The following is a 12,500-nucleotide window of genomic DNA, read 5'->3' as shown; positions in this document are numbered from 1 at the left end:
ATGTGTGTGTATATATATAGTGTGTGTGTGTGTATACTGTACATACAAATAACAAAACACATAATAAAACAGAAACACATAATGAAATTACTAAAAATTAAAGTGAATTTAACATGAAAACTGAAATAAAACTAAAATAACACAGATTTTTTATTTTAAGTTTTTTCTTCTAGTTTTACTTTTAGGTAAGTATAAGTAAAACAATGTTCATATCACTCATAAGAAAATGAAACATGTCTACGGCTGTGAGTAAATGCACAGGAATCTTTACTCCAGTACTCTAAGATTCCACACGGAGCACACTAAGACGGATGTTTCTCCAGCTGTATGATGTACGATGTAACTCCGTCCCCTGCTGAAGCGGTCTGACTGTACATGAGTGAATAAGAAGCAGGAAAGCGAGAGTTCCTTGGTAAATAAATCACGGCCCCGGAGCCCCGGATGCGCGTCGAGCAGAAGTCAGCGCTGCTATTTTTAGCCGGCTTCAGTCGTGATGATCTCAGCCTCGGCTCGGCTTTGAATTAACACTGAAGGCCTGTGGGTTTCACAGCTTCATAACGGATGATCTTCTGTGATCGAGGCCGTCGTGAATCCCAGATGAAGCTTCAGTTCAGAGACTGAATGTGACAATGACCAGTTGTTCTTCGCTTGTTCTTTTGCCTCGCCTGAGCCGAATCCCAATCCACTAACTATTCTTTCTATATCACGTCATGTGAGATTACAGTTAACGTGTCTCAAATCATTGCATGCTGAAAATAGTATGCTAAGGTTGTCATATAGTGTACTATTTCTAGTGGATCTTCAGTTTAGGCATCTGTGCATGGCTTTTAGGTTAGTACTGCCTGCAAAATTATTTATTTATTTTGCATGCTTTATTCATGTCTTCATCATATGTTGGAAATATCATGCTAAGGTTGCTATATAGTGCACTAGTTCCACTGAATCCTCAATGTATGCATCTAGCTTTTAAGATTATTTAATTTTTGTTTTGTTTCGCTTTGCTTTGTTGTTGTTTTTATTTGCTTTGTTTTGTTTTGTTTGGTTTTTTTGTTTTTAGTTTGTTTTGCTTTGCTTTGTTGTTGTTGTTTTTTGCTTTTGTTTTGCTTTTTGTTTTGCTTTGCTTTGCTTTTTGTTTTGTCTTGTTTCATTTTGTTTTGTTTTGTTTTGTTTGAGTTTTTAGTTTTTTGCTTGTTTTGCTTGTTTTGCTTTACTTTGCTTTTTGTTAGGGCATATATTTTTGTTGATGCACAGATTTAAAAAAAAATACAAATGAATACATTTATAGGCAGCGGTATTGCTATCGGCGAGTAGCAGAAAAAAATATCGGTACTCGTACTCTGTCCTTAAAAAAAATGGTATCAGTGCATCCCTACTTTTTGCTTTTTGTTTTGTTTTGCTTTGCTTTGTTTTGTGGTTTTTGTTTTGTTTTGCTTTTTGTTTTGTTTTGTTTTGTTTTGTTTTGTTTTGTTTTGTTTTGCTGTGCTTTGTTTTGTGGTTTTTGTTTTGTTTTGTTTTGTTTTGTTTTGTTTTGTTTTGTTTTGTTTTGTTTTGTTTTGTTTTGCTTTTTGTTTTGTTTTTTGTTTTTGCTTTTTGTTTTGTTTTGCTTTGCTTTGTTTTGTGGTTTTTGTTTTGTTTTGCTTTGCTTTGATTTTTTGTTTTGCTTTGTTTTTTGTTTTGTTTTGCTTTGCTTTGTTTTGTGGTTTTTGTTTTGTTTTGTTTTGTTTTGTTTTGTTTTGTTTTGTTTTGTTTTTTGTTTTGTTTTTTTGTTTTTGCTTTTTGTTTTGTTTTGCTTTGCTTTGTTTTGTGGTTTTTGTTTTGTTTTGCTTTGCTTTGATTTTTTGTTTTGCTTTGTTTGTTGTTTTGTTTTGCTTTGCTTTTGCTTTGCTTTTTGCTTGTTTCATTTTGTTTTGTTTTGTTTTGTTTAAGTTTTTAGTTTTTTTGCTTGTTTTGCTTGTTTTGCTTTACTTTGCTTTTTATTAGGGATGCACAGATTTAAAAAAAAAAAATAGAAATTAATAAATGTATAGGCAGCAGTATTGCTATCAGCGAGTACCAGAAAAAAATATCGGTACTCGTACTCTGTCCTTAAAAAAATGGTATCGGTGCATCCCTACTTTTTGTTTTTTGTTTATTTTTGTTTTGTTTTGTTTTGTTTTGATTTTTTGTTTTGCTTTGTTTTGCTTTTTGTTTGTTTTGCTTTGATTTTTTTGTTTTGCTTTGTTTTGCTTTTTGTTTGTTTTGTTTTGTTTTGCTTTTTGTTTTTTGTTTTGCTTTGTTTTGTTTAATGTTGGAAATATTATGCCAATGGTGCCTATAATGTACTATTTCCAGGGGATCCTAAATGCATGCATTTGTTCATGATTTTTATTTTATTTTATTTTACAATAAAATTACCCATATTTTATTTTAATTCATTATTTTATTTACTTATATATATATATATATATATATATTTTGCATTCTGTTTTAATTGTATTTTGCATAATTATATTTTATGTTATCTACTTATTTAATTGTATTTTGCTTTCTTACTCATCTTCGTAAGTAATTTTATTTTATTTTAAAATAAAATTACTCATTTTAATTTATTTCATTTTACTTATCTACTTATGTATATAATTTTATTTTGCTTTCATTACTCATGTTTTCATGAGTTATTTTATTTTACTATTTTATTTTATAAAATTATTTTTTATTAAATTACTAATTTTATTTATTTCAATTGCATTTTTTTTTTCCGTTTTATTTTCTAGTGCATTCTTGACTCATTTGGTCTCTCGCGTGTCTCCTGTGTGACTCTGGTGATCAGCAGCACACACTCATTACACATCAGGCTCCACCGCAGGAGAACCAGCACTTTGATTACTTCTACATCTCGCTCGCGTTCCTCCTTTGATCAGATCTCAGGAAATCTGCTTGAGAGGTTGCATGAAGCACATGCGAATTCACGAAGATGAGAGTGTGAGAAAAACCGAAGGTGCATTCACACTGACAGCGTTTGCTCTGTCAAAGTGATCTGGAGGTCTTTCATTTTCACTGAGATTTGGCAGTTTGAGGTCAGGTGACCAAACGCAGCAACATGATGCAGCGACTGCCAATGAGAACAACTAGCATTCATTTTCCTATATCACAGAATAGATCATGGCGCTAACAACACCAAGGTCCTGAGGTCAAGGGTTCGATTCCCAGGGAAACTGATAAATGTAAACCTTGAATACAATGCAAGTTGCTTTGGATAAAAGCTTCAGCTAAATCAATTAAAAAATGTAAACCAAAACATGATATATATATATATATATATATATATATATATATATATATATATATATATATAGATATATATTACATATATTATATCAATCTTTGTCAGTGTGAACGTGAGAAATAAAGCGTCTCATGAATAATTCTGTCCAAACCTCACACTGTTTACAGCTGGTCGTTTTTATGAAGACATTCTAATAATGTGTATTTGAAAACCTGCCCAAAATTGCAAACCATAATTTGACTGAACTGGTATTTAGTGGAGGAACGGTGAGTTTGGCGCTTAATGAATCCATCTGTCCGTGACTGCGGCGAACTCAAACACTCTCTTATTCGGTTAATTCTCATTCCTGTCAGGGAAACATCCTGGTAAGTGACTCAGAGGGCCGCCGGTGAATAATGCCAGCGATTACCAGTAACAAAACAGCACTTTCCAATTTACCAGTGAGTCAAAGTTTACTACAGCTGTTTCCTCACAGTAACCCAGCAGCTTCAGCTTCAGTTCAAAGCCTGGTGGCGTCAGTCGCACGGCTCCAGCTCAAACTGGTGAAGTTTCTAGCATTAAATGTGTGAACCCAAGGCATAAGCAGAATGAAGGGGCAGGGCCTGACAAGCTCTAAGCGCTTGACCAATCACAACACACTGCTCCAGTCGACCAATCAGAGCACATTGTGCTTTTCAGAAGGAGGGGCTTCATAGAGACAGGAACTAAACAGAGCGTTACCAAAGAATATCCACTCAATAGAACGTTCCACACTAGTTTCTATGGCAATATCAGCTGCTTTGTTAAAACAAAACGTCCATTAAAGCTGAAATACAACAACACAGAATAAAATACTATCACTAGTGATCATCAAATCCTTTTAACAGTTTATTTTACACTCTTTGTGTTTAAGTCTTCCACTTTTTTTACAAAACCTTTGCTCTTTAGAAACCCAGTCAGTTTGGGTGAAAATTCTTTAAAAGGCTGAATTATTACCAACATATGAAATTAAATTAAGGACATGCATCAGAAAAATTGGGAATGTTGGACAATAAATATATGAATATAACAGCTTGATTTAGCAGTGTTGTCTAATGTGTGTTAAAGCAAAAGTGTCCAAAAGTGTGAATTATGGGATAACGGACACAGCAATGCATCATGTATTATAAGATCATTATGTTTGTAGCGTGATCCATTAAAACATACAATTTATATTTCAATTCAGACCTAGATATTATTACTATTACTCCACTAGGTCTGAAATTAATTATTAATTTACTATTAATAAATGTGTAAAGTTGCATAAAATGGAAATACTCAATAAAGTAGGCTATGTTACGTCAGATGGATGAATGGTTGGATTCCACAACTGGTAAAATAAAACGTATATAAGACAATACAACATTTACTGTAGGATCATACAATTTACTGCTGACTTAATTTTAAAAAACTGTTCTAATGCGCTTCTTATTTGGCAGTGAAATTCGTCGGTTTTGGGTGTGTAAGATGTGAAGGATTCAATGGTACAGTTAGTATTTTCACCCCATAATGGCAGCCGCGCTACCGGAGCGCCATCTAGTGGCTGTTACCCAAAAAATATCAAAGTGTCGCCTCTTGTGTTCTAAACTCTTTGGCGTTACTGACAGACTGGGAAGAGAGGAGCTGTAACAATGGAGAATATGAGGAAAATAATCAACATTCAAGCAGGAAAACTTGTTCTAGTAGAGCACAAAAACAGCATCAAGACAGTAAAAGGGCATAATTGGTCCTCTTTAACACCCTGACAGGAAATGCAAGTAATTTATTTTCCCTGTAAAGCTGATGTAAGCCTGATTTCTCCTTCAGACGGGGCAGCAGCGCTGGTGGGAGCAGGAGATTCCCGTGGAGGGAAACATCCAGAAGGGAGAACTGATCACACACAACCTGACGGAGCTCATCAGACCCGAGGCCTACGTGGTCCGACTCACACCGATCACACGCTTCGGAGAGGGAGATTCAACCACCAGGATCGTCACGTACAGCGGTACGTCACGCATGACTATAGTTGAACTAAAACAAGTTCATGACATATTTACTAGAATTCAGTTGATACAATTCTATTCAAAAATACAGTAAAAATTGTGAAATATTTTTACAATGTAAATCAGCTGTTTTCTATGTTAATATATAGTAAAATGTAATTTATTCCTGAATTTTCAGCATCATTACTCCAGTCTTCAGTGTCACATGATCCTTCAGAAATCATTCTGATATGATGATTTGATGCTCAAGAAACATTTACGATTATTATCAATGTTGAAAACTTGAAAAAATTATGTGGAAAGCATCATATTGTTTATTTTTCAGGATTCTTTGATGAATAGAAAGTTCAAAAGAACAGCATTTATTTGAAATAGAATCTTTTGTAACATTATAAAAGTCTTTACTGTCACTTTTGGTCAATTTAATGAATCCTTGATGAATAAAAGTAGTAATTTCCTAATGTTTAAAAGTTCAATAATGAGGTGAAAATAGTTTAGCGTTGAAAGTGATGACCTGATGAGAGTTGAGTGTTTGTGATCTGCTCGTTTGGAGGTTTAGTTAGATTGTTTTATGTTTCGGCTGGTGGTTAATAATTCATCTGCGCTGTCGCTCTTGAAGATCAATTCAGAACAAAAAGAAAACGTTTGGATGATGCAAAAGCAAATGATGAATTTCGTTATTTCCCTAAACTACTACACTGTAAAAAAAAAAAAAAAAAAAAGAAGAAGAAAAAGAAGATTTTTCAGAGTTGTAATTGTAAAATGTGAGTGGCTCTTGCTGTGTGCAACTACACTGCTTCCTGCGCTGCCTGGTGTCAAAGAACGTCACTCCATATTCCTACGATATTCTGAGCATGTTATTAGCATGATGCTAACATGATTAACATATTGTTAGCATGATTCTAAGCAAGATATTAACATGATTAACATGTTTCTAGCATGATGCTAACATGATTAGCATGTTGTTAGCTTTATGATAACACAATTAGCATTTTGCTAGCATGATGCTAACACAATTAGCATGTTGTTAGCATGATTCTAAGCAAGATGTTAACATGATTAACATGTTTCTAGCATTATGCTAACATGATTAGCATTTTGTTAGCACGACGTTAACAATATTAGCGAGCATGATCTTAACACAATTAGCATGTTGTTAACATGATGCCAACACTATTAACATGTTGTTAGCTTTAGGCTAAGGAAGATGCTAATGTGATTAGCATGTAGGTAGCATCAATGCTAAGCAAGATGTTAGCATGATTAGCATGTTGTTAGCATGACATTAACACAATTAGCTAGCATGATGTTAGCACAATTAACAAGATGTTAACACAAATAACATTGTGTTAGCATGATGTTAAACAAGAAGCTAACACCATTAGCATGGTGTTAACACAATAAGCATGCTACTAACATTATTAGCATTTTGTTAGCATGATGCTAACAAAATTAACATGTTTTTAACATGATGCAAAGCAAGATGCTTACATGATCAGCATGCTGTATGCATGTTTTTAATAAGATGCTAATACAATTAGAATGTTGCTATTATGATGCTAACATTATTACCATGGTTCTAACACGTTGTTAGTATGTTTTAGTTAACGTTTTTGACATGTTTAACATGTAGCTATTAACTGTTAGCATGACTAGCATGTTAGAAAATCCTGTTTACTAATATGACTTAACTGAGCCAACCCCTATGTCTCTATGATGTTCTGATGCAGAGATACAGGTCTTGTCATATGGTTGCTAGGGTACTCTGTTTGGTTGCTAGGGTGTGGCTTGTCATCTGCCTGATATGATGATACTACAAAGGCTGCCCCCAGTATAGATGATATCAAGCAAACCACATGCTTCTACGACGCTCGGATTGGAAGATATCCCTCTTTGGGTTTGGGTTGCTAGGGTGCTCGACAATGGTTGCTAGGGTGTGGCTAGGAAGTGGTGAAGGTGATTTGTGTTTGAGCTCACCCTCATGTTTCCATGACACTTCTATCCAGAGATATCCATCTGGGCATTGCTGTTTCTGTGTAATTATTTGTGTAATTTACTAGTGAAAACATTTCCAAGTAAATCCTGAAGTTCTTTTCAGAGCATGAGAGAATTATGATGGATGATTACACAGAGTTCATGAACATGTCTGTTGAATTGTAAGGGATCAAGGGTTAAAATCACAACAGTTTGCATGCATACAGCTGAGTTCCAGAGCTTGCATATTATTATTTCCGCTCAAGTAAACAGACTCTGAACGTTACTGAATTCCCGTCCGCGGCATCGAGGCCAGAGAGTTTAATGAAGAGCAGCGGCGTGTCTCTGTGTGCTTTCAGCGTTTGCTTTTGTTGCGTGCCCGACTCAAGAAGGTCTGAAATGAGGTTACATGTTAATCTTTAATCTATTAAACATATTGAAACATGAAAGCGGATGGAATATTGTTTGGTGGGGCCGACTCTGGCTTAACGGAGATAAACAACATCTACGTGACTTTGGTCTCTGCATTACGCCTGATTAGTCTGGCCTGGGAGTTTATAAAGTGGCCGATAATCAAATAATGCTTTAAAACGGATGTTTTATGTGACTGTTGGAAGCCATCTAATGTTACACAGGATTTTCATGCATGTTCATCTGTCTTTAGTAATGTAATGTTGCTGTTTGAGCATGAAAAAGCTTATTATTATTCTCTATATCAGTGTCAGGGTTTCTGAAACACCTAAATCTTCACAATATTCCTCATTTAAATCATTTATACGCAGAATAAAGAGGCAGGGCCTGGTTGAGTTAGTAGTGTGTTGAAACTGGCGGTTACACTAATCACAACACACTGCTTGGGGTGGTTGCTAGGGTGTTGCCTAGTGGTTGCCAGGGTACTCAGGGTGGTTGCTAGGGTGTTGCTATGTGGTTGCTATGGTACTCAGGATTGTTGCTAAGGTGTTGCCTTGCGGTTGCTAGAGTATTCTGGGTGGTTGTTAGGGTGTTTCTATGTGGTTGCTAGGGTACTCAGGATGGTTGCTAGGGTGTTGATATGCGGTTGCTTAGGTACTCGGGGTGGTTGCTAGGGGTGTTGCTATGTAGTTGCTAGGGTACTCAGGGTGGCTGCTAGGGTGTTGCCTAGTGGTTGCTAGGGTAATCTGGGTTGTTGTTAGGGTGTGTCTATGTGGTTGTTTAGGTACTCAGGGTGGTTGCTATGGTGTTGCTATGTAGTTGCTAGGGTACTCAGGGAGGTTGCTAGGGTGTTGATATGCAGTTGCTATGGTACTTTGGATTGTTGTTAGGGTGTTTCTATGTGGTTGTTAGGGTACTCAGGATGGTTGCCAGGGTGTTGCCATTTGGTTGCTAAAGTATTCTGAGTGGTTGCTAGGGTATTGCTATGCGGTTGCTAGGTTACTCAGATTGTTTGCTAGGATGCTGCTGTGTGGTTGATAGTGTACACAAGGTGGTTGCTAAGGTGTTGCTATGCAGTTGCTAAGGTACTCGGGTGGTTGATAGGGTGTTGCTATGTGGTTGCTGCTCCAGCTGACCAATCAGAGCACAGTGTGCTTCTCAGAAGGAGGGGCTTCATAGAGACAGGAACTAAACAGAGCGTTACGGACAGACTGAGAAGAGAGGAGCTGCAACAATGGAGAATATGAGGAAAATAATCAACATTCAAGCAGGAAAACCTGCTCTAGTAGAGCACAAAAACAACATCAAGTCTTTAAACGAGCATAATATGGCTCTTGATGCACTTAAGAAAACTGATCTGGAACATGTAGATTTTCTCAGCAGCTAAACAGCCCTTTAAAATCTACGTCTCATAATGGAGACGATGAACCTCTTTTCATATTTTCTGTCTCAAACACAATGGCACAGACGAGGAGGAGGTGGCATTTCAATTTGTTCTGATTTCTCGACTCACGCACTGAAAAAGCTCAAGACAAAAGAGCCCATCCACTCCAGGAAGGATCTGTTTTATTCCTGAATGATGATATGATAATGTCGCCGTAAGAGTAGACACATTATTTGGAATTTCTCAGAAATGATTCATCCATCCTGTGAACCGACTGGCAGCGTTTATTATTGTGGTGTGGATCACAAATGTTCAGATGAATATTGTTTGATGGGTTTTAATCCTCTAATGCTCGTATTTTTGTCACTCTGACACAAAAAAGCTCATGAAAAGCTTCCTCCAGGATGTTTCCCGCCTATTGAATGTGTGCTAAATCGATTTCGTAATGTCCATTTGTGTTTGATGCTTTATCTTAAAGCTTTTATCTGTCGATATAAAGCGATGATTGTGATCTGCTCTTTGTCACATTACTGTGATGCTGCGTTTACTGTTATCCAGACAATAATGGAAATATAAACAAAGGGATTTTAGCCGTCGGCTATAAAATTAATATTCCAGGTTGTTTTTGATCTATTGATGGTGTACAGCATTTACCACAGACAACTGTTTTAACGGCGATATATATATATATATATATATATATATATATATATATATATATATATGTATATATATTTTAATGTTAATGTTCTTGAAAAGTCACTTCATGCTCACAAAGACTGCATTCATTTGATCAAAACTACAGTAAAAAATTGTGAAATAATTTTACAATATAAAACAGCTGTTTTCTATGTGAATATATAGTAAAGTGTAATTTATTCCTGTGATCAAAGCTGAATTTTCAGCATCATTACTCCAGTCTTCAGTGTCACATGATCCTTCAGAAATCATTCTAATATGATGATTTGCTGCTCAAGAAACATTTATGATTGAAAACAGTCATATTTTTGTGGAAACCGTCATATATTTTATTTTTCAGGATACTTTTATGAACAGCATTTATTTGAAATAGAATCTTTTGTAACATTATAAATGTCTTTACTGTCACTTTTTATCATTTGAATGCGTCCTTGATCAATAATTTATTTCTTTTCAAAGGTAGTCTCTATGTATAAGCAATCGGACACGCATTTGCTGTAGATACTCTTATAATGAATGTCTAGCAGGCTGCACTGTGAGTAAATGTTTAAAATAATCTGTCCCATTGTTTCTAAAGTATGAAGATGATACTAAAATAATACCAAAGTAAGTGAAAGAAAGCATTCAGAGCTGCACGATTCAGGATAAACTGAGAATCACGATTTTTTCTTTAAAATAGGGATCACAATTCTGAACAGACAACTAAACAAAATAACATGCAATTTATTAGCAGTTCTGACAAAATGCTAATTGCTGCAGTCTATTTTAAAAAATATAAAGATTTTTAAAATCGTTTGAGTGAATGATTCAATGACTCACTCGTAAAGACTTGTTTCATTACTGGATGAATCAGTATTTTTGAACTAATCTCTTGAATGAATGATTCAATGACTCACTCATAAAGACTTCACTTGTTTCATTACTGGATGAATCAGTAGGTACCAATATCTACTCAATATCAAGTATGTGAAGTTCAGACTTGGGTCCTTGGTAAAATCATTTTTAAACACTTGCAGTCTGTATAATTCATAAACACAACTTCATTCTTTACAGCTCTCTCCAACAGTGTGTAATGTTACCTTTAGCCACGGAGCACTATCAAACGTAAAATCAAATGTAAACATCCAAATAAAAACTATACTCGCATAATCCGACGCATGCATGCAGTATGCATGACGAACACTTTGTAAAGATCCATTTGAGGGTTATATTAGCTGTGTGAACTTTGTAAATGCACTGTATTATAGTCGAGAGCTTGGGGGGCAGGGAGCGCGTGATTTAAAGGGGCCGCAGCCTGAATCGGTGCATAGTTAATGATGCCCCAAAATAGGCAGTTAAAAAAATTAATTAAAAAAAATCTATGGGGTATTTTTAGCTGAAACTTCACAGACACAATCAGGGGACACCTTAGACTTATATTACATCTTGTAAAAACTGGTTCTAGGGCACCTTTAAACATAACAACTCTGAGAACGTCAGATCAAATTTTCAAATGGGCGCTATCTTTATCAATAAACCACAGATTTGAGCTTTAAACCAGTACATTCTCACTTTAAAAACTCGAAAACTACATATTATGACATAATAACAGTATATATAGTGATGGCTGATTTCAAAACACAGCTTCATGAAGCTTCGGAGCGTTATGAATCTTTTGTGTCGAATCATGATTCGGATCGCGTATCAAACCGCCAAACTGCTGAAATCACGTGACTTTGGCGCTCCGAACCGCTGATTCGACACAAAAGATTCATAACGCTCCGAAGTGAGTGAATGTGAATGATTTTTTTAACAGTCACCTGTCGCCACCTACTGGCATAATGATGCAATTGATACAATATTTATTTGAAGCGTCAAGTTTCATTCAGAAGGTGGTTTACTCTATTTTGATCTCTACCGTAGACATCAGTGTTTATATCCAAACTATAAACTTTTATCTCAGTACTTCTGTGATCATCTGAATGATTGTAAGACAGAAATAATGATTCTGTGTGATTGAAAAGACTGTTTGTGAATCTGTTTCATGAAAACGGCTCTCTCTGGATCAGATCTGAATGTTCGCTGTAATCAGACTTGTCTAAGCTTTAATAAACATAGAGCCGAATCACTGCCATTTAGGAATAAGGTCAGGTGTGTGTTTGTATCAATATTGCGATCTTTTAATGATTAATCGTGCAGCTCTACTACAGCTCGAATTTGTTAAATAATTCTCATTTGTGCTTTCAAATGATCAGAAATGATCATAAAAGCATTGCTGTAAAGCCATGTTGGTTTGTTTGTTAAAATCAGTTTCTGTGTTTATTTACAGCATGCAACAGATGTTTTTTTATATGTGTGTATTTAAGAATGATTAGATATTTGTACTGGAAAACAAGAGAGAAATACTGAGGAAGAACATCAAGTTTGAGTGTCGAGTGTGTGGATGCTGCAGCTGGAAGCGTTTGATGCTGTCTTTATTGAATATCGTTCAGCAGGGCATTAATTTATGCTGTGCCGATGGACACATGATTTCCACATTTACATAAAGCATACTGTCTGGTTTAATTGTGTTGACAGGTTTCTGTAGGAGACGTTTTGTTTGTGTCGTTTTTTTTTTCCGATAAACTCTCTCAAATAGCATTTCGTGGCCAATATTCTTCTGTGACACTTTGCTTTGAGATGATTTGTGATTAGCGCGTTTAATCGAGTGCATTAAAATCAATTCTTTCAGTAGGCAAAAACATTTCATGAATCACTCGGCGTTAACAAAGTTTTGAGGTGAAGCTGA

The 12,500-nt window shown here is 35.6% G+C and overlaps 1 protein-coding gene across 1 annotated transcript in view; it reads left to right on the top strand.

The window, feature by feature from the left end:
• LOC125278596 (MAM domain-containing glycosylphosphatidylinositol anchor protein 2-like) overlaps window positions 1–12,500 on the top strand; it is a 188,478-nt gene that overhangs the window by 156,178 nt on the left and 19,800 nt on the right. The window contains exon 11 of the mRNA XM_048207883.1: window positions 5,090–5,267. Coding sequence (XP_048063840.1) covers window positions 5,090–5,267 — 178 coding nt within the window. The remainder of the gene's footprint in view (window positions 1–5,089; window positions 5,268–12,500) is intronic.

This window comes from Megalobrama amblycephala, linkage group LG11, assembly GCF_018812025.1.
Source record: "Megalobrama amblycephala isolate DHTTF-2021 linkage group LG11, ASM1881202v1, whole genome shotgun sequence".
NCBI lineage: Eukaryota > Metazoa > Chordata > Actinopteri > Cypriniformes > Xenocyprididae > Megalobrama > Megalobrama amblycephala.
Note: the sequence above shows the minus strand (reverse complement) of the source record. Positions and strands in the feature narration are given on the sequence as shown.